Source organism: Eublepharis macularius, chromosome 1 (genome assembly GCF_028583425.1).
Source record: "Eublepharis macularius isolate TG4126 chromosome 1, MPM_Emac_v1.0, whole genome shotgun sequence".
NCBI lineage: Eukaryota > Metazoa > Chordata > Lepidosauria > Squamata > Eublepharidae > Eublepharis > Eublepharis macularius.
In genome coordinates, this window is record NC_072790.1 from 128540411 (window position 1) to 128563456 (window position 23046).

General features: G+C 40.9%; 1 protein-coding gene across 2 annotated transcripts in view; it reads left to right on the top strand.

The window, feature by feature from the left end:
- The window catches only part of PPP1R14C (protein phosphatase 1 regulatory inhibitor subunit 14C), a 76652-nt gene extending 55124 nt beyond the window's left edge, over positions 1 to 21528 (top strand). The window contains exons 2-4 of one of the 2 annotated variants that reach the window (XM_054986009.1): positions 13681 to 13764; positions 14414 to 14446; positions 20310 to 21528. In XM_054986009.1, the coding sequence (XP_054841984.1) occupies positions 13681 to 13764; positions 14414 to 14446; positions 20310 to 20384 (192 nt within the window). In that variant the 3' untranslated portion in view covers positions 20385 to 21528. The remainder of the gene's footprint in view (positions 1 to 13680; positions 13765 to 14413; positions 14447 to 20309) is intronic. The other variant, XM_054986016.1, reaches the window with a different exon arrangement.
- Positions 21529 to 23046: the final 1518 nt, after the last annotated feature.

The window sequence follows — 23046 nt, forward strand, 5'->3', positions numbered from 1 at the left end:
CTCCAAACTAAACATTCCCAAGGCCCTCAGCCTTTCCTCGTAGGGCTCAGTCTCCAGACCCCTGATCATCCTCGTTGCTCTCCTCTGCACCCTCTCGATTTTGTCCACATCCTTTTTGAAGTGAGGTCTCCAGAACTGCACACAATACTCCAGGTGTGGCCTGACCAAGGCAGTATAGAGAGGGGCTATGACCTCCTGCGATTTCGATGCTATGGCCCCTTTGATACAACCCAGGATTGAATTAGCCTTTTTTGCCACCGCATCACACTGACTGCTCATACTCAGTTTACAGTCCACTCTTACCCCAAGATCCCTTTCACATATACTACTGCCCAGAAGTGTATCCCCATCCAGTATTTGTGCTTCTCATTTTTGTGGCCCAGATGTAATACTGTGCACTTGTCTTTGTTGAATTGCATCCTATTCACAGCTGCCCACTTCTCCAGAGTATTCAGGTCTTGTTGAATTTTAATTCTATCTTCTTGGGTGTTTGCTACCCCTCCCAATTTGGTATCATCAGCAAATTTAATGAGCAGCCCTTCCACTCCTTCATCCAGATCATTGATAAAAATATTGAAAAGTACCGGGCCCAAAACCGAGCCCTGCGGCACCCCACTGGACACCTCCCTCCAATCTGATGAAACGTCGTTGACCACCACTCTTTGAGTGCGGTCCTCCAACCAGTTCCCTATCCACCGAACTGTCCTATAGTCTACTTCACAGTCTTCCAGTTTGCCCATCAGAATGTCATGGGGGACCTTATCAAAAGCTTTACTGAAATCCAGATAAATCACGTCAACAGAGTTCCCCCGATCCAGTAAGCTGGTCACTCGATCAAAGAAGTCTTGCAGCTTGGCTCTCTGACTGCTTTCCAATGGACTTTTCAACTGTCACTTGTCCAACATTCCGCCAAGCTGCCTACATTTCTCATCAAAACTTGAGGGAAGCTGGCAAGTGTCCAACCTGTGCCTTTTGTCACTTGTGGTTCCGCTCTCAGTTTGAATTCAGGATCTTTGTAGAACCATATGTGAGAGCACTAGTCAGACCACAAGATGTACAGGGATTTAGCAGAAGCTGGATTAACTTAAATCTGAAGTCCTGGATAGGCAGGTTGGAAAAGGTAGGAAGTGGAAAATGTTCTGCTGGTAAGACATGGCCAGTTGTAAAGCAAACTAAGCATAATGGCTTAGTCATAGCATTGCCTTGGAAACAACATAGGTAACTGGTTGATGTGGGTTTTCCAGGCTGTATTGCCGTGGTCTTGGCATTGTAGTTCCTGACGTTTCGCCAGCAGCTGTGGCTGGCATCTTCAGAGGTGTAGCACCAAAAGACAGAGATCTCCCAGTGTCACAGTGTGGAAAAGATGTTGGCAGGTCATTTGTATCTACTCAGGAGGGGTGGGGTTGAGCTGAGTCATCCTGTAAGAGTTTCCCAGGGTGTGGAATGCTAATGGAGGGAGGCTTCACTGTACCCTGAGGAGGTTCTTTTGCATATGGATTGGTGCTTGATGTGCTAATCTTCTCTGCAGGGCTATTGTCAAGTATAGAGTGTTTTGTTAGCCTGGTGTTTTTCAGAACTGGAAACCATGCTCTGTTCATTCTTAAGGTTTCTTCTTTCCTGTTGAAGTTTTGCTTATGCTTGTGAATTTCAGTGGCTTCCCTGTGCAGTCTGACAAAGTAGTTGGAAGTGTTGTCCAGTATTTTGGTGTCCTGGAATAAGATACTGTGCCCTGTTTGAGTTAGGCTATGTTCAGCCACTGCTGATTTTTCAGGTTGTCCAAGTCTGCAGTGTCTTTCATGTTCTTTTATTCTTCTCTGGATGCTACGCTTTGTGGTCCCGATGTAAACTTGTCCACAGCTGCAGGGTATACGGTATACTCCTGCAGAGGTGAGGGGGTCTCTACTGTCTTTTGCTGATCGTAGCATCTGTTGTATTTTTCAGGTGGGTCTGAATACTGCTTGAAGGTTATGCTTTTTCATATCTTTTCCCATCTGATCAGTAATTCCTTTGATATATGGCAAAAACACTTTTCCTGTAGGAGACTGTTTTTCCTTGGTTGTTTGATTCATCCTGGGTTTGATTGCTCTTTGGATTTCATTTCTGGAGTAGCCATTTGCCTGAAGTGCGTGGTTTAGATGATTAATTTCCTCATTGAGAAAGTGCGGCTCACATATCCGTCTTGCACGATCCACTAATGTTTTCATTATGCCTCTTTAGGCATAATGTTGTATAAAGTTGTAACCCAGGGCTGCCAGCTCTGGGTTGGGAAATTGCTGGAGATTTGGGGGGGGGGGTGGAGCTTGGAGAGGCCAGGGTTGAGGGAGGGGAGGAGCCTCAGCAGGGTATAATGTTAATAGAGTCCACCCTCCAAAGCTGCCATCTTCTCCAGGGGAACTGATCTTCGTTGTCTGGAGATCAGTTATAATTCTGGGAGATCTCCAGCCACTACCTGGAAGCTGGCAATCCTATTGTAACTTGTTTGCCAGGGCCACTATTCCATGTCCACTTGTACTTGCAATGCTGTAAGCAGATCAGCCTGAGACTTCTTGGCATTTTTTTCATGAGTCTAGATGGCAAGTATTTGACTATATGCGTGTTTGTCTCTCTTTAGAAATGTCTCTATTGAGTAGCAGCCAAATTTTTAGAGAACCGCTGGGTTTGGTTCTTTTTTAAAAATAAGCTCCATAATCCAGAAATCATTAGCTTCTTGTTACATGCCTACAATAATGGAAGGGAATGTCACTGCTAATTGATTTAAGTGAAAGTGCAGCTTTTCAAGCTTTTGTTCTTTTATGTAAGTATGTCCTGAATTGCATTTCTAGACAGCTAAGGAAATCTACTTGAAAGGTAAGTCATAGCATATCTTGAAGCCAGAATAGTTTTTTCCTTACTTATGTAGTACATTTTCTAGTGTATTCAAGGTAATGTAATGTGGATTAGTTAATCAACTCACTTAGCTACCATGCCTTGCTCAGAATTTTTTTAAAAAGTGTACTACTAATATATATTGTAAGCATTTAGAGAAATTCCATTGCTCCAGGACTTCTTGGCCACAAAACATGATATAAAGTTTGATGCACCTCTTACTAGAAACTACTTCACCTAAAGTTAAAGCCCGGCTGCCTATTTCATTTTAAGCAAAAATAGCCAAACTCTGAGGGAAAGTTCTTAAGACAATGTACAGTTTAGGAGGGTTTTACCTGGATGCTGAGATAGGATGTGCTGTTGGTGTTTTTATCCTTCCATGCTTCTCACTTATCAGGGGAAGCTAGCAGAGAGAGAAGTCAGCAGCTTCTCTTGGGGTCAGTGCATGTGTTCAAGTCCTTGTGCCCCCCACAGGGTGATCAGGTGTGCGATTGTGCTCAGGACTTAATTTCCAGGCATGTTCAGACACAATTCAAATTGGGACTGTGGTGTGTGGGGTGAGCAGGCTTAAGCCTCTGTGCCCTTCAGTACCAATTTCCTGACTTGACAAAACCCCAGGGAGCCACTGTTTGCTTTGTAGAGAAAATGTACATGTACTGATAACTACAGTAAGCTTCCCAATAGGACACACGGTGGTTCCTCAGGGCCATTTCAAGTGGGGGAGGCAAGACTTAATCTCCCTCTCCCCACATCTCAATATGCCACAGTAACACACACACACACACACACAGCCAGAAGCATTCAAAGATGACTTAAGCCTTATTTGAAAATGCTCTAAGACTTGAGTCTTACATTTGGTATTTTTGATAAATCCATTGGTAGGAGCGGAGGAGACAGAATGGTCTCTTGTACCATTTCTCTTTTATAGCTTTTGGCTGAAGAGAAGAAGCTGCTCCTCTGTGCGGTGAGTTGGAGTAAGCAGCCTGATTTTGCCTGTAAGGGTTGCATTCACTGACGCAGGAAGGGAAAATACTTGTTATCTTCTCACTTTGAGGAAATCACACTCCTTAATCTTCCACCAAAAGACTAACCATAATGTTAACATAGAGGAAAGGCTGTTGTAAAGGTTGGCTAATGCTCTGCTGATTTCCTTTCCCCCCCCAGGTAACTCAGGGATATGCTTGTGCTAGTATTTCCTTGGTCACAGCTTTCTATGTTCCTTCCTTTTTACTTTGCCCGTAGCTGTTCTTTAGTGCCTTAAAACGCACACATGCAAGGCTCTGCTGCAGTGACAAAAAGAGGCAGATAAGGCTTATTTCAGCAAATGTATAGATTGTCTTTTTCCTGCATAATATTAAATAAGGAATACTTCTGGATTTATGCAGTTGGTGGAGGGGTGTGTGGAGCCCACAGACTTACTGGCTTGTTCTTATCAAAAGAGAGGCTTATTCATAATGTCTGGATGTAGCCCTGTGTCTACTGCTGGATGTCACATAAAACTTTCTTGCTCTGAAGGAAAGTAATTTAATTTCTTTGTCCAATGGCCTTATGTTTTGAGTCTCAAACATATAATTTCCTCATATTGTGGGTTGGTATGGCTGGATCCAGTTGAACACATCCACGAGGAGGTGGAGGAGATTTCTGCCTATTGTGACAGCCCCACAATTCCCCCCTCATGCTGTTTTCTTGGGTTCTCCAACTCCAGGAGCTGCATTAGGGGGCATTTGGGACTGCGGTGGGAGGGGGGAGATGAGAAAGTCATGGTGTCCATGTGTAAAGCTGTCTGCAGTAAATTTTGGTGGTATCCAAGCTATTCTTTACTTACATTTTATAAATGTGTATCCTGCTTCTGTCATGGCTCAGCTGACAATCAATTGACATCAGATAAAATTTCAATATAGACCAAAACCAAACTTGCATTTCATCAAGATCAGCCATTGCCCGTAAAAACATTCAAGCTCAGTAGAACTGACTGGTGCTACAGCAAGAACATTATCCAGTGGTGCATTGTCAGAAATGAGCACAGAAGCAGCAGGCTCAGAGAATTCAACTAAAATCTTGCTTAAATGGAATGGCCTTGCAAAACTTCCAAATTATCTCCAAAGAAGGCACACATTACACTTAAATATGAAAGTAATCAATGTCACAACTGTCACTGTGTGCATTTTATTTTATTCAAGTTCATTTAAGAGACTCATACTCAACATATGTCCAAAACCTATGCCACAAAAAGCATAATTAATGTTCTGCAAATGAGTCTGTGAGGTGAATTCTTGCCCCAAAGCAGCCTAAGGAAAGTTAATTGGCCTTTGAGAAGGAAGATACTCATTTTTCATCAGATGATGAAAGTAACTGAAATCATCATCATCAGTAACTGAAAGTAATCTTTTTCTGCCAGACACAAATGTAGATACTTGTTTTACAAACTGTAAAAAACAACATATTATTTGGGAAGTGTGCTATTATGAATGCTTGCAAGCATGCCACACCAGTTGAGGCAAGAGTTGTCACTCTGTGGAACCGTTTTAAAATGTAATAGGTGTTTGGAATTACCACAGAGGAGCTGCCAGTTCCCTATGTGAAATAAGAATTTCATATTGATGTATTGAATTGTATCAGATTGAATCATCCTGCTTACGGACTTATGATTGGAAGCTATATGGCTGTGGACGATTAACTAGTTGTTTTACTAGCACTGAGCACTTCATGGGTCTTGCAACGAAGACTGTATAAATGTATTGATACAACATTGAATTATGAATGGATATTGAATATTGTATGAACTGCACATATATTGGCAATTTGTCATTTCTGTATTGATTATATGAATGTTTACAATTGAAGTGGTTGTCGTTAGGTGGTCTTGAATTCACTGCTAATGAATTATTTGCCTTTTCGGAGGAGGATAAAAATAGGATTTTGGCCGGGATGCCATCTATGCTGGGTAACATGAAGAAACCAGTTGATAACAAGCGGAGTAATTTGTTATTCCTTAAGAAAAAGAGAGCAAGAATATTGTTACATGGTATTTCATTGACAGATTATTGTAAGGACAACAGGATTCCGCGGGGTCTCCGTGTTAATAAGCCACCAGGGCTGTTTCGGGACAATGAGGAGTTTAAAAAGAAGTGGGCTTCCATATTGAACAAATGTTCAAATGATCTTATGTTATTGATTATTGATACAGCAAGGAAAGAAACCACTAAGATGGAGTGTGAAATAGATGAGATGGAAGAGTCCCAGCAGGATAATATTAGTCTTGAAGCCTATCAGGAACGACTGGATGAGTTGGATGTACAGGTTAAGGATTTTGAGAGTAAAATAAGGGAAATTAAAATTAAGAAGTACCATCAGGATTGTAAGGACTATTCCTTAGGTAAAGTCTATTATTGGCAATTAGAGTCCTTTAATAGGAAGAAAAAAACGCCCAACTCAAACCAGTCAGAATCATCCTTGGAATTAGAAACCACTGAGGAATCCTCAGTTGAGGAGGAAAATAGGGGTGGGTCACAACACCCAAGTAGTTCTCGGGCTGTGGCACAACGCAGCACAGCAAATAGTAATTTTTTTCTGAGAGGCCAGGGACGCAGGGGCAAATGGACTTAGTGGTTAATTTATCATCCAGGACCTTTACGGATGTGGAATTGAGAGCTTTAAGTAAAGGGCTCAGGTTTGTTCCCAAGCCAAGATGTAATGCTTTCCAAACACATGTTGACGTCTTTAAATTAATCAGGCAATTAAAGTTACGGAGATTTTTTGGGGATTCCCCCATGACTAACCCTGTTCCCCCGTTACAGGCATGCTCTACTTTTGTACCTTATGTAAAGTGTCCCAATATTACTGCCTTTGAATGTATCCTGGAAAAGGAGATTTAAAAATTGGAAGCAACAGGACAGCGTGGTGGGTCTAATTTGACTATGCAGGAGAGAACGGCGTTTCAAGCTTTGGCCAGGGACCCCGATATCATTTTTAAAGAAGCGGATGGGGGTGGGCATCGTTGCCCTAAATACAACTGATTATAAAAAAGAGGCCATGAGACAACTGGCAGATGTGGATAGTTATGTTCCCCTTCGGGGGGATCCGACTGAGCACATTGCCTCTCTGATCAAAACAACGGTGAATGAAGGGCTAATGTTAGGATTTATTAATGATCAACTACATAGGGCTCTGATTAATACCTCTCCTAGAATACCAGTTCTGTACCTGCTACCGAAAATTCATAAACATGGCTCACCACCACCTGGTCGTCCGATAGTGTCGGGTACAAACTCTATATTGGAACCACTTTCTAAGTCTGTTGACAGTTTTCTGTGGCCATTTGTTAAGCTTATGCCAACATATATCCAGGACACTAGGGATATAATTAATAAAATTGAGGGCTTCCGTCCTCCACCTGAGGCTGCCCTAATAATGATGGACGTTTCTTCGCTGTATACCAATATACCCCATGAAGAAGCACGGGATGTAGTGGTGGAGACATTAAATGCCCGAGCTGAGAAATACTCTCCCACACATTTTTTGGTCTCATTACTGGATATTGTGCTAGAAAAGAATTATAAGTTTAATGGCAACTATTATATGCAAGTTAGAGGAGTAGTGATGGGTTGCACAGTGGCACCATCAGTAGCTAACTTGTTCATGAGTAGACTGGAACGGGATGCTTACTGCAACGCGGCAACAAATCCATTCTTTCCCCACATACTTAAGTTTTTTTCGCTACATAGATGATTTGGTCATCATTTATGATAACATTAATGGGGCAGAGGAATTCTGCCAATGGATGAACAGTGTCCATCCAAATATTAAGTTCACATGGCAGATTAATGGGGGTGCCATCAACTTTTTAGATCTAATTATTTTGCGTGAACCCAGTGAGCCTCTGACCGTACGCCCCTTTAGGAAGGGGACGGATAGAAACTCTTATCTGCATTATCAGTCGTACCCTCCTCCGCATATTAGGAATAACATCCCCTTTGGTCAATTCCTGCGCATAAAAAGGAATTCTACTATGCAACCTGATTTTGAGACGCATGGGAGATGATTGAGGGAGGAGTTTTTAGAAAGAGGCTATCCAGCACATGTTGTACAAATGGCATGGCAGAGAGTGCAGGAATACCCCAGGGAACAGCTACTGGATAATGCAGACAATAAAACGCAATCTAGAGTGGTTGTTGCCTTGGACTATATGCCTCTGGCACAAACAATTAAAAAACTAATTTTAAGGCATTGGGACCTTTTGGAGGGTATTCTGGGCTGTGATAGTCCACCCATTATAGCTTTTCATAGGATGAAGAATATTAAGAGCATGCTAATACGCTCAGAATTTTTGGAAAGCCCTGTAGCATCGGTTAATACCTTACCTGTTGGACATTTTAGTTGCAGCAATTGCCAGTTGTGCCAACTGACGTTGAAGTCTAATGAAAGATTGAGCTTGGGACTACCTCCCCTCAATAGGTTTACGAACTGCAACACCCAGAATGTGGTTTATTTGGTCCAGTGTCCATGTCCTATGCTTTATATTGGCAAAACTAATAGGTCCATCAAACTACATTTATTGGAGCATCTCTCACAATTGAGAAATAAAACGTTAGAAGCTCACATGGTTGATCATTATTTGGAAAGGGGACATAAGGAAGTGGATCTCAAATATACGATCCTTTATGTTTTGCTGCAACATTTCCCTGATGCCATTAATGTGGATTTACTCAGGAGGGAGACCTTTTGGATTTAAAAACTAAATACTGTTATACCAAATGGCTTAAATACCGCCTCTGATTTCTCATGTTTTCTGTAATGATTGCATCCTGGGTCAATTTCCCTTTAAGGGTTTTTCCCTTGTGTGATTGCCAGCTGTAACTGATTGTAAATTGCAATTGAGTACATATTGACTGCTTGTAACTGCATTGTTATGCAGCCGTCACTCGATTCAGCATCTGATGTTATGCAATTGATGGTTTAAGTGCAAGTGAATAATTATGGGGCTTGTGCAATGGTTATTTTGTTATAAATTGACATGTATGCTTACTAAGTTTAATTGTTTGTAATTTTGCACAAGGTCTGAAGTGGATGAAGGAAACATTGGAGTGTATATATACCATCTTTGAGAAAGGGATTCCAGAAATGGGATTCTTCACCGGTTTTCCCATCAGATGGATATTGTTTTCTACATGATTCATGACCTATAGTGCTTCCCTGGCCATTCATATTGATGTATTGAATTGTATCAGATTGAATCATCCTGCTTACGGACTTATGATTGGAAGCTATATGGCTGTGGACGATTAACTAGTTGTTTTACTAGCACTGAGCACTTTATGGGTCTTGCAATGAAGACTGTATAAATGTATTGATACAACATTGAATTATGAATGGATATTGAATATTGTATGAACTGCACATATATTGGCAATTTGTCATTTCTGTATTGATTATATGAATGTTTACAATTGAAGTGGTTGTCGTTAGGTGGTCTTGAATTCCTTTGTTTGCTTTCCCCCAACAGTGGCTCATGGAGGGTTCAGAGGGCACTCATGGTGCAGTGGAAAGTAAAACTTAGGAGCTGGTTCTGGAATGGAAGGAGCAGCTCCCTACACACACTTTTGTGCAAACAGAAGTGCCCTTTACTTGCAGTAAAGGTCTTTGGAACCTGTGCAATGTACGGCAGCTTCAGTTTAACATCATGCATGCATGCATGCAACTGCATGGAGAAGGTCTCCAAATATGCAGAAATTGCTAACTTTCTGTAGCAGCTGAGATTTTACACATCTGTGAGTGTTTGATGGTGAATGTACACACACACACACACACACACACACACACAATTAACATTCACTGTCGTGTGTGTGTGTATGAGAGAGAGAGAGAGAGTGGTCTGATTCAGGGGCATGGTGCTGAAAGATGGAAAATCAATCTATTCCAAGTATCATTTTTATGATGAAAAACCATCAACTTATCATGCATTAAAAGTTATGAACTCTTTCACTGTCAAGAATTTCAGGTTCTGGCCTCCTTCTAAATCACCCCACTGACCTTCATTAATGCCTTCCTCAAAATCTTTGTCTTGATATACATTTGAATCACATTGTGTTGAGGTGACTTGAGGCAGGCACCTAAACACCAACATGAAATTACTGTAAATGTTTCTGAGAGGCTGTTGAGCTCAGGATGTTTGCAGCCATCTGGGAAACTGCAAGAAGTTGGTAGTAGCCCCAGGAATTGTTCCTGCCTAGATATGCTGGAATCAGTGGTCTGAAATGCAGTTGATCGCAAAAGGAATGAAGTTCTGCTAGGCCACTTGTCCTGAACGAGTTTGAAATGGCTAACAAAGCTACAAGTGATGCCTGACACAGGTTGACACTTGTCAGCTTCCCTCAAGTTTTGATGGGAAATGTAGGCATCCTGGTCTTGCAGCTGTAATGGAGAGCCAAGCTGTAAAACCAGGACGCCTACATTTCCCATCAAAACTTGAGGGAAGCTGACAAGTGTCCAACCTGTGTCAGGCGTCACTTGTAGCTTGGCTCTAATACTATTGACATGAGTGTTACAATGAATGGCATCCTTCCATCAAATGCCAAGCAAGCTGGCCTGGCCTGCAAACAAACACCAGTGTTGCCAAGGTGCTCTCTTGGACAAGTGCTTATGGTTACAAGGCAGGTGTACAAGCACAGCTTAAATATGGGGCAAGATAAGCTAGTTCAAGAGCAATGTGAGCACTTTTGCTATACAGTATAATTTTGCTCTGCAGAGCAGGTTGTAGACCACCGAATGCAACTAATTTATATGAAGTTTTACTGAAATGGAGTTTGCTTGGCAGCAGTAGCTGGATTACATCCAAGAGACTCTCTCTTTCTCTGCTTATACAAATAACTTTAATGGGCATTTTATGAGTCTACACTCCCTTTAAAAGCAAGAAATAGCATGTGAATCTCCTGAGGGTAGAGGGAAAGTCTGCTGAATCACCCTGCCTTTTTTTAAGGTACATTTAGGCAGGCCTGACTATGCTTGGGGCACATGTTAATATAGACAAATGTAATGTGCTTCTTTTTGGATGCAAGAAGGACATTTCTGTCCTGTTGAGAGCACTCTTGGTTAAATGGTACCAACCAATTGTGGCTGCTCTAGAATATTTGTGTAAAATCAACTTGAAATATCAGTGGATTTAATAGGTAATGTTGGCAGGGACCTGACCGTCTAATATGTCACCCAAATAAAGCTGCATCCTGCAATATTTGGGTGTACCTGAACCCTATCTAAGCACTCGTTGAACTCTGGTATTTTTTTTAATGTTAGTCAATTTATATATGATAGCTCTGATTCATTTTAGAGTGCTCCCTACTTTTTTAAGTTTCATTTTGTAAAAGCAACCCCATCCTTGATTGAAACTTAAAAAAAAATGTGTGTACATGTTCACTGTCCAGATTGTACATCTGTCAAAGTAGTCTTATACTGAATAAATTTATTTCACATGTTGAGACTGTTGGGTTTTCTGCAACAGACATGCAGTTGTTGTTGCAGAATTAATATTATGTTGTAGAGATTAGGAAGTTGCTGTATTTCTATTACAGTTTTCCAGTTCACAAGAGGATATATTATATATTTATTTTGTACATTTTTATATCTCCTCCCCATGAACCTGCCTGAGATAGCTTACAAAATAAAAATAATAAAAACAAAACATTAATGGCTTATTGCACAGGGAAATGGTTGTGTTGCTTAACAAGAGATTGACAAAGGCTATGCTCATTAACAGCTGGTATGCAAGTTTCCTTAAAAAGTGAACAAGAGCTCAATTAGTGTGGGTTTCACAGTTGCCTAGTTTATGGACATTCTACTACTTTAAATTGACTGTTAGACATTCCATATCAGAAGCTGGTTAGATTTGTGAGTAATCTCTTGATCTTGTAAATGCAGTGGCTTCTCTAGCTTTCACAAGAGCCAGGATATACAAAGGGGAGAGAAGAACAAATAAGTCTTATCATCTAAAATAGCAATCCCCAATGTGGTGTTTGCTTGCTGCTAGGGGGTAAAATCGAAAGGTCTTGAAGAGCACAGGAAAAAATAGGGCTTGGCTATAGACAGATTTTCTGAGTTTGGCATCCTTGCCTTTCTTCGAAAATGGCAGTGAAACATCTTTTCTTCCCTGAAGCAACCTGCCTGGGAGTGACCAAACAACCCACCTGAAGCCAAACCCCCCCCCCCCATATCAACAGTGCAAGGCAGGAGAAAAACTCTTTCCTCAAAAGGCCAGTCACAGGAAGGGAGAAAATTCCTCCCTGGCCCTGATAAACAGCAACCAGCTAACTTGCATTGAAAGAGAGTGAGCTGAGTGAGATGATCATGAGGTGCAATTGGCTCACTGGGGGGCGGAGTGGCCTTATAAGGCCTCTGTCTCCACCTCCCCGCCCCCAGCATTCCCAGATGCCCAGGAAAGCCCCATCTGCCTCCCTCTCCTTTGGGGGGGGCACATTCTGCCCCCCCAGCAAAGCGGCTATTGCTGTGGCCGGGGAGTGCCACATTCTTCCCTGAAGCAAAGAGCTGATTCTGGCAATACTTCACCTCCTTGAAGTAGAGGCATTTTCAGGGACAACACAGTTTGGAAGCAGTTGCCTTTATCATAGAATGATACATAGCCTGAAATCTCCTGATGACTGATGATTAGTCATCTCCAGATGACTAATGCCGCCCTCCCTGGCAGCTGGTTTTGTGGTGGTGACCACATAACATTTTTCAAACTTCCAGAGATGCCCACAAGGTTGAACATGGCTGAGTAACTTATGTCACTCACTCATAAAGCTGGGAGGAAAGCAAAGGAGTTGGGTTTGTTTTGCCCTACAGACTTCAGAAGATCACTTCTAGCCCATGCCTGGATCCTTCAGTGATGTTCAGTTGGCTTATGCCTTGGAGTGCGCTGTGGCCATACATAGTAGCTCCATTGTCAATATTGCCTCTCCCTTTGTCTCCTCCAGTGCCAAAATGTGGAAGAACTCCTCAGGGTAATAACAATTGTATGTTGCTGCTTATTCTGTGAAGCATCATATACATAAGCAATGAATGTTTATGTTCACTAGTCTCTTAATTTGTGCTTCAGAGCTTTAAAATTGACTGCATTTAATGCATCATTGACAACAAAATTAGCTGCTATGGTCTCTCACTAGGCTTAAACTTTTCCTTTCAGGATCTGAAGCAGTGTGTCGAACACTTGATTTACCAGTGTTGTATAAGGAATAACCAAATGGATAAAATTAGATTTGCTGATCAATTTCTGATGTAATGTTGTTGAGAGGAATCTAGATTTTATGTCATTGAAATGCAACAGAAAAAGCATAAGGTTCTCTTGAGTATCTTGCTGTCGTTTTCTTTATTTTTTGATGTTTGTTGTCCTACCTACAGAATTGAATCTAGAAGCTACTTTGTCTGTACCGTGGCAGCCAGATAGTACTGGTCTTGGCTTTTTAGAAGGGTTACAAGAAGAGAGATTTCAATCTGTAATGTGGCAAAGTGTAATTTCACTTTTAACAGGCCAGAATGGAATGACTAAGTTAATTCTTCAGAGTTTGTTCACATGAAGAAGCAGGGAAGATAGAGGCCCAGTGTACTCTGTGGAGGGGGAGGGGCACATGTATTGTAGCACATTACTTGAAGTGTGTGATGGAAGGGAAGAGTTGGTTCTGAACTGTGCACAAAGATGAGCTAAATCTGAACTGGATCTAAGCCAGAAGAAGGGGGTGTTTGAGAAAAAAAGAGAAATCGACCTCTTCTGCTTTTGAACCTGGCTAAAATGAAGTGAACTAATATTTCAACTTGTTTCTTTCCCAGGAAGAAGAGATGCCAGATGTAGAAATTGACATTGATGATCTTCTTGATGCTGCTAATGAAGAAGAGAGAGCACTCAAATTGCAAGTTAGTTTGACTCTATGTTCAAATTTGAGAAAGCATTATCTGGGTAATTTATTTCTGATTGCACTATCTAGTAGCTTACAAGCCACATATATACACAATGCTGTGTTTATACAAAACATTTCAGGCTTTGTGTGTGCATGCTTGCACACTTTTTGTTATGCAAGTCTAGAGTTTCTTGACCGGAAGCCAGTAGTTGGTTATTTCTTCTAAGTCTGAAACAGATAATGGTGCAGCAGTCCAATAGAAGGCTGCACCATCTGTGTTCATAAAACAAACAGTTCAATTTCCAAAATATTCTGAACTGCCCAATGTGTTACTTATCCACTTGTTACCTCCTGCTTCCCTGACAGATGAAGCGATGGCTCCACTTCCTCTCAGGCACTTTGAAGAATTAACCATTGAACTTCCTCTAAAATTTGAAGAACCATGACTGTAGATACTGACTGCAGTTTTCACCTCTGATGCCTGTTGAGCCTGTTGTATGTGTGTCCTAGAAAGTCCCATGATGTGAAACAGTAACAAAAAATTCAGAGGATGTTTATTTGTCAGGAGGTTTAAGAGCAATCCTAGAAGTTCAGTTGCTAGATAAAACAGTTGTCCTTCCTCCTCTTTTTGTGCCCAACTGATGCTTTTATTGTTTGACTTCCAGGAAGCGCTTGTAGATTGCTACAAACCTACAGAGGTAAAATACATTTTCCTATTTTAAACATAGAAGCTTGATGATGTCAGGCTGTAGTGGGGATTGTGTGTGTGTGTGAATGCATAACAAAACAAACTTGCTGACCCAAATGCCCTGAAAGAATAAAAATACTTAAATAATCTGATGCATGTATTTTAATAATCAATGATTTGTCATATGCTGAATTTTAACATGCTAGTTCAAAAAGGAAGTTCTTCTATATTTAGATATATGTATGTTATACTGTGATATAAAGTTCTGTACATTGTATAATGTACTTACTGTTCATTTAAAAAAAATTAAAATGGGAGAAGTTAAAGGGTTGTTCTTGTATAACGTATTTTCATTCAGTGACATGAACAGAAATGCACCTTAGTTGGGCATCAGTTTTTAGGGACAATTTGCACCATTATTCTAACTCAAAACCTGCTGCAAATGGATAAAACCATATTTAAGTTGATGGTGGAGAGTGTCCTCAAGTCAAAGGTGGTGACCCCAGCAGAGTTTTCATGGCAAGAGACTAACAGAGGTGGTTTGCCATTGCCTGGCTCTGTAACCCTGGTCTTTGTTGGAGGTCTCCCATCCAATTACTAATCAAGGCTGACCCTGCTTTGCTTCTGAGATCTTACGAGATCAGGCTCACCTGGGCTATCCATGTCATAGCTGTCTGATTTTATGCTTGAGTAGTCTTTCAGGCTTGCCTCTCACAATTCTTGAGTCCTTATTATAACTGATGCTGGGAGTTCATCCCCATCAAGTCCTTGAGACCTCCAAATAGTTGATGCTAGGAGTTATGTGAGCATATGATCAAAATGTCACAAGGCAATGGAGGCTGCACTGGAGGATGAGAACTGGACAGCATCACCCCTACTTGTTGACAGCAACTTGCGTCAGTGGAAATGTCACTGTCAGAGGGTCAAGCAGAGGTGGTGTCTCTCAATTTATCCCTTCTCACTACCATTCTGATGTGGCCCATGGCATTTTGTCTACAAGGTTCTTGTGGCATCAACTTTTCAGAGGTTTCAGAAGCTGTCATGGAAGCAGAGGAAGTTGGGGTCATGGTACTGGCAGTTTGTAAGATGTAACAAGCCAGTGGCTGTAGTGTAGATCTGCATATTGAGAACTATTTCTAGGTAATATGGCTTCAGCAGTAAGAATGTAATATTTACAATTACTTCCATTTTAAAACCTTGAATGATGAGTCAGGTTGTTGCATGACAGTCTTCTACCTCTGTTGGGTTTAATCATACAGCTTTCAGGACATGGGATTTTGGCAGGCCCCACTTAAAGCAAAAAAGCTGCTTTTCCTATGGCTGAAAAAAGTGTCTCTTGTTTGTTAATCTACATGAATGTGTTTGTGGCTATCAAGGAATGAAACCAAGTTTCTGATATCCTCACATAATCTTGAAATTAAGCTTGACTGGTTCTGTGCCAGCAGCTAAAAATATGTCCCAAATGTGCTGCCAACTTTGGGAAGAGGCATACTTTAGAAGCCAGGGAGCACTTGGAGAATAAACAGCACATTCGGCTTCCTAATGCACTCAGGCGGCACTGACTGACTTGAAATATCCCCTTGAGGCTTTCTCTTTTGTTAATCTGTTGATGTATACAGAGAAGATAAGCAACCGGGACCAAATAGCATGAGATGCTGGGAGTTCAGTGAATAAGCCCTCATGTGAATTTTGTTTTTTAAATCAGGCCCCTGGTTTGGATTGGGATCATGGAGCAGTGGGAGAGCAGTTAGGGGAAGTCCATGGTCACGATTCAGATTTTTTGGTAACAGGTGGAACTTAACAGTATTGTAATGTTACTTTCACCATTCAAGAGAGGCAGTTTCCCAGTCTACCAATAACATATGAAGTCCTTTGGTTGGTGGCTGGAAGGTTCACACAAATACTCATAAAGTGACCTCAGATGCAAAGCACTAAGAAAAGGTCTGTTGCATCTCCACTGCACACCCCCCCCCCCCGCATGGGAAGAGAATATGGTCACTCTGGGTCAAGTCTATGAAATAGCTTGTGCTAGGTTCATGGGGTATGTTGGCCCATATAAAAGCAATTGTGGAATGCCAAATGCATAAGAAAACTACTAACCATACTAATATCAACGGTGTGCTTATATACAAATTATAGAAAATAACTTGTGCATGTAGAACATGCTCTCTGCATTCTGGTTCGTTTTCATTGTATGTAGATCTTGCACTTTCCACTAGTGCAAGGAAAATAGCTCTTCGGTGTGCAGAAATATGTTTCCTCATGAGGATGATATCCTCATCTTTATCTCTAACTTACTCCATTCCAAAGTTTTGTGCAGTTAAGAACATCTTAAACGATACAAAAATGCATCTTAAAATGCAATGTTAAATTGAATTAAAATTACCCTAGATCTGCTTCATTCTGGCTGTTCAGATTTGCTGTACATTCTGTTTTCAGGAGTTGTCCATTTGCATCATGTTGATAGTGCTGAAATAGAATAACTAGTGCAGTGGAACTCCCAAGCTTGTCTAGAACAATTAAGACTCAGATGTAGGCTATCAATCTATAAAATGCCAATTGCTGGATTGTGCTTCCTAATTTTGCTTCAGGGCCATGTAGGGAAGGAAGGGGAGGTTTAACCCTTCAGGCTGTGCTTGGTTTAGTAATCCATACCAGCTCTTCCATTCCCGTAGTATTTTAAAGGGTAAAAACATTTCCTTAAACTTTCTCCCCATTAAAATGCTAGTAACAAAGTGGAGGTCTTGATTTTAATTAGTGAACCTGCAGAGACTGAAGAGTTAAACGCTCTTTTCCTTCCCTGTGGCGAATGGAGACAGCACGAGCCATTAGCAGGCATGCTTACAGGGGTACACAGCAGTTGGGGATTCATAGGTCTTCATTTGTCTTCAGTATGTGGTTGCTTGCCACCCCCTCATACTTCACTTCCATCATTGCCCACTATTGCCTTGATTCCTGCTTTGTTATTTTGAATATAATATATGGCTGCTTTGCATAAGCCTGCATCAGGTTTCATCATTATCTTCCAGATAGCACAGGAAGAATGAAGGCTGAATAAAGGAGCAGTAGAGGAAAAGGCAAATAGAATAGCTGAACCTCTGTAGGCATGTTCAATTTTGGCTGAAGCAGGCCATCTTGCAAACTATTTGCAAAGTTTTGGGCTTAACATAACTGCAGTGCTAGTTGTAGTTTTATTTATGTCATTATGGGTTGTCACTGTGGGCGAGCTGCTGATTCAGAAGGTAATGGTAAATACCGGCATTTTAAAATAACCTTAAAATATATTCTTGTGGGAGTTTCTGAGATGCATGCAGATGGAAGCTGCGTGAACGGATTGCCTAGAAAGAGAATTCCTGACTCTACAAACCTCTAGGAAATGTTTGGGGATTGTAAATAGTGACTAATGCCTACTGCTATTAATAAGCTCTCTGTTCCATTCCAGTAAGCAGGCTAAAAATAGAACCAGCTGAAACTTCACAGCAAAGCAGATAGCATTGAACAGATGAAGGTGACAGAGGCTTTAATATTGGAGCTGGAAATATGTGTGGGATAATGGTGGTCATTCAGATAAAAGCCCAAAATGGGGGTGGAAGTTGCCTCTTGAGGTCTCCATTCAATGAATTCTGCTGGAAATTCAGTGACAGCCCTGATTTTCAGTTTTCTTTGACAGATTGCAGAATGTCAGTAGCTCAGTTTCACTTTTGTTTGCAGGATTTTTACTATGAATTACTTGAACCTTTTAATTAATTTTTTAAAAAATCCTCTAAAATGCAATAATTTCTATTACAACCACCAGCAAAAACCAAGGCGATCTTGCAGAGTTGGTCATGGTTTCTCCCCCTTTGGACAAATTGTATTAGTCCCCATCACCACATGTGCTACAACTTCTGTTTAAATGAGTTGCTGGACCCCATTGCCTTCTATTGATTTTTATTTTATTTATATTCCAGAGCGGATCACAAAATGCAATAAATACAGTAAAAACACAGTAGTGTAAATTAAAACTTCAGTCAGTAAAATCTATATAAGACAAACGTGCACATATTGCCCATCCACCAGACATTAAACAAATCCATGGGGCAGGGTGGCCAGCTACCCATGTGAAGTAACAGGAACACCCACTGATTCCATGCAGCCTGTTTTAAAATCAAATTATTGGCTTTTACATGTGCATTGCTGATCTACCAAGGATCTGTGGTCCAAGAACACGCAGTGCTGGTTTGTCTGTATGTATTGGCACCAGTGGTTTGTTTTAAATGTGATGCTGACTGTGTTGAACTCCACATACATAAAGCAGAGACTCACCCGCTCTTGCAGTAAAATATGAGTGTTGAAATGACCCCCAGCTTCCTTACAGACCCATTTCCATAAGGAGTCCCATATCAATACCTCCTACATGCTGCTGGAGAATATCCCTGGTAGATGGGTGGGTAGATTGTGTTCATCCAACACAAAGTGCTGCCACCTGAGAGAATTTGCAGATGCATACAAGTTGACACTTTGCTTCTGAAAAGAACCCATAGGGAGTTTGGCCCATACCTGATCCAGGCTCCTCTCCCTTGTCCCTTCAGGAACGTGGATAGGATTTCCTGCCAAAGGGATGGGAGGGTGGTCAAAGAAGGGCATTTGCCCAATCCCAGTGCCCAGCTCTGGAAACTCCCGTGGGACAGTGAGAAGGCTGACTTGATGTTGCCCATCTTCTGCCCCAAAAACAACAGCGGGAGTTCCCCTGGTTAACAAGGAAGCACAAACTGAAGAAGAAGACCGGGGAATGCAGTTAGAAGTAATGAATAATCAATCTATATTGTGCAAAGCGCAAAGTGCAATATTAATTATAAATATTCCATACAATAAATAAATCCAATAAATATATTCAAAACTTGCAATACATATTCCGTCTCCAGTATCCGTCTATCTCATTTCCAAAGTTCAAGGGCTCTAATTAGCAGTCCAATCAAACAGAGTACAGGAGGGCACATGGAAGATGGATAAGGATGACTCTGTGCTAAGTGATCCCCAGTCCAAGTCTGGAAAAAGGGTGCCAAGGGGCAATCTGCCGACGGGATGATGCAAGCAAAGTTTTCCAATTCCCGTTTCGTACGTCTTCTTCCTAGGCAGTAGTTCTAGTGGATCACTGGTCATCCGCACTCCCAACACCAATGTACCCAAAAGGACAGTCAGGAAAATGGACTGCTCATTAGAGCCCTTGAACTTTGGAAATGAGATAGACGGATACTGGAGACGGAATATGTATTGCAAGTTTTGAATATATTTATTGGATTTATTTATTGTATGGAATATTTATAATTAATATTGCACTTTGCACTTTGCACTATATAGATTGATTATTCATCACTTCTAACTGCATTCCCTGGTCTTTTTCTTCAGTTTGTGCATCTTCTGCCCCAAGGCAATTGCAGTGAGGAGGTGAGAAGGCTTCTCTCTGTGGCCACCTACAATCTTTTTGGGCTTCAGACTTGTAGAGTTTTATCAGCAACTGCATTTCATTGAGACTGCTAAGAAAAAGAAACGTGTGAATGCAGTGTGTTAATAGGACTAGCATTCATTGAAGAACTGGGGAGTCTTTGAGTTAGGCTTTGAGATTATAGCTTAGTTCTGCACGTGCTTCTCTTCATCTGTTGTGGGGCAGTCCCCACTGCGGGAATGTCTTTCAAGGAGCCCCCAAGTGCCTAGTGTGGGGAAAATATGCTCCACAGTGGAGGACAGCCTCTGCAATGGACAAAGGAGAGCACTTGCAGAAAGAAGGTATGGGCTCCAAGCCTGAATGTTAAAAATGGTGTGTATGTGGGGGAGTGCTTGCTCATAGCGTTGCTTCTGTTGATAAGTTTCTTTCTGCACCTTGTGTGTTGTAGGATTTTATCAAAGAACTGCTAACTCGGATAAGAGGAATGAGGAAACTGAGCCCTCCTCAAAAGAAGAGTATATAACTGGAGTGGGAGCCATCCTGAGAGACGTGACCATGAAACTGGAACTTTTGAATAGAATACATTCTAGCTTGGTCTTTATAAGCAATTTATTTTTATTTTTTGTTTCATTTCTGGCATTTAATGAATTTTGACTCTGTGTCTTTAAAGATTTTTTTAAGTGTCATTTTTTATCATGGATTATCAACTTCATGGATGCTGCTTTTACTACTTGAAATTTATTAAAGTAATGGGGGGACTGCCACATTAGAGACAATTTAATTGTTTCAGTCAGTAATCCAATTTGGTGGATCGTATGTAGAACTATTGGGGGATTTTTTTTTTTTACAACTACTTGGATAACTTAAGTTGTACATCAGACTTACGGATATCAAGATTCTTGTGCTTGTGTACATAAATTATTGAGTGAGTTACCAATGCTTCACATGGGTGGAAGGGAAATGTGGTCTAGTCAACCATTTAAATGGAAGTTTGTAGCAGCTGTGGTGTTGGGGATGGGGGAGGGATGCAATTTGTTAAAGTAAATGGTACCACTGTTTCTAAATGCATTTAAAGCATTGGGTGAATACTTTCATTCACAAAGTAACATATGAGCAAGCTGGGGGATTTTAAGGGCTTAATTTTGTAGGCTTTGAACTTACTTTATTGACTTTGATGCTTAGCCAGATCATCTCCTCTTCACCTCATGGTCTGTGAGGATTGTATTAATTGACTGCCTACAGGTCTGATGCAACCGTGAAGGGTTGATGCTGTTTAAAGGAGTTTCTTGCAGGGGGAAATGCAAGTGCAATCAAACCAGCTGTGTGCTGGGCCCACTGCAGTTCCTCATTACTCCTCTTAGAAAATAGGTAGCCACAAATACTAGATCATTTGACATCAGCCTGGTGGGGGGAGGTTCTCAGTTGTGAAAGCAGGGATCCCTCACTCTTCAGGAAAACATTTCACAGGCTACCATCTGCAGGGAGATGCTAGTCTGGCATTTTATATCAAGGGTGCTCTGAACATAATTTTATTTTTTAAAAGACAAAATACATGTTTGTGAATGTTGTGTATACTGGCAAGCTTTTTAAAATGTATTTAATTTTGTAATGTTTTATCAATGACTTTATTTACCAGATATTTACTCAAATAAATGCAACCACTTGTGGCTTTGTTTTTATATGTATTTACATGTCAGTGCACAGTTGGAAATTAGAGGTGACTGCTGTATTGTTCAACAAAATTATAGGATGACAAGCAACAACCAACCTGATCCAGTTCAATTCCTGTTTCTTGAAAACTTGCTCATGGGTCTCTCAACAGGTCTTCTAGTTAAAAAAAATGACTCCTCAAAACATGTATATTGATGCATTCCACTATTGTTACCATTCAGTATAGTTATTTTGTCTAAAATCTTTTGTGTTCAATGTATTTTTTTTAATTCTAGAACTACTTGAATAATAAGAAATGCTGAGAAGGAATATATGCCATAACATCTTGTACAACAGAAGTGCAATATAAATAGATCTTCAGGCCATAACTGATCCCCATGATGATTCCAAAACATGTAAAACTTATTCTCTAACCAGTGTCACTTTGGTCCTTTAATTTCCCTGCATTTAGGGGACCGTTAGTTCTGTTGACGCCCATTTTTCTAGCATTCAGTTTTATGCATACTGTTTTTTAAAGTAGCTGAGAGAGAATGAAACATGCTGGCAAGTACCGAAGGAGCAAGTTTGATTTTTCTTCCAGTAACCTCCACTAGCTTTTGTATATTTAGCGATGTTTAAGTATGTTTTTGTGAATTCCTAAGTTCCTTGAAAGACCTCGTGGTGTTTTGCTCATGTGCATTAATAGGACTAAAATACTTTGGTATATCTAGGCCACTGTTCTACTTTGGGATGCAAGCGTAAATTTCTTTCTTGTCATATGACCAGTTTTTCCACTGCTGGATCCTAGAGACTCTAGCATGATTCCAATATAGCCATAACCATGAATGAATCTCAGTTTAATGAAAGACTTTGGTTTTTGCGGCAAGCCATCATTTATCATTGTAATCCAAACTAAATTATGATTTGCACATCCCTGCAAACCAGCATTCCAAATCATAATTTGCAGCAGCCGAAACAGAAATCTTTAACTGTCAAGCCACGTGCCAGCTTGAAAATCCCCAGGCTTGTACATGTACTAACAATTCCTAGTTTGTCATATCTGTGTCCATGCCTAAATGCAAATGTTTTTGACTCCCTTTAAACCACTTACTGCCTCTGTGAGGAATAAAGCCTTCACTTGACAATACATAATCTCTTATTTCATGGTTAGTAAGCTGTGTTATAAATTACCCATGGCCACATCTCAGATGGCTATGTATTTATGTGTTACGTTCTGATTGTCAAATCATTCAGTTTCCCTATCTATTAATCATTAGCTTTGGTCTGTTGCCACTTCCTTTTGTCCAGGCCCCCTCAGATTTGCTTTTGACTTTGCCTGTAGTATGCTAGTTGTGTCATCTGCTGTTGCAATCCTGCTATAGCCCCACTGATTTGTGATGGTTTTACACAAAATCTGCAGCAATCACTCAGCAGTTGTCTAGTAGCTTTTTTCCACTGCAGAAATGATCAGAGGCAACAGCAATGTGAGCAGAAAAGGCTCTGGAACAGCTTTTTCTTTTCTTTTCCTAAACGCA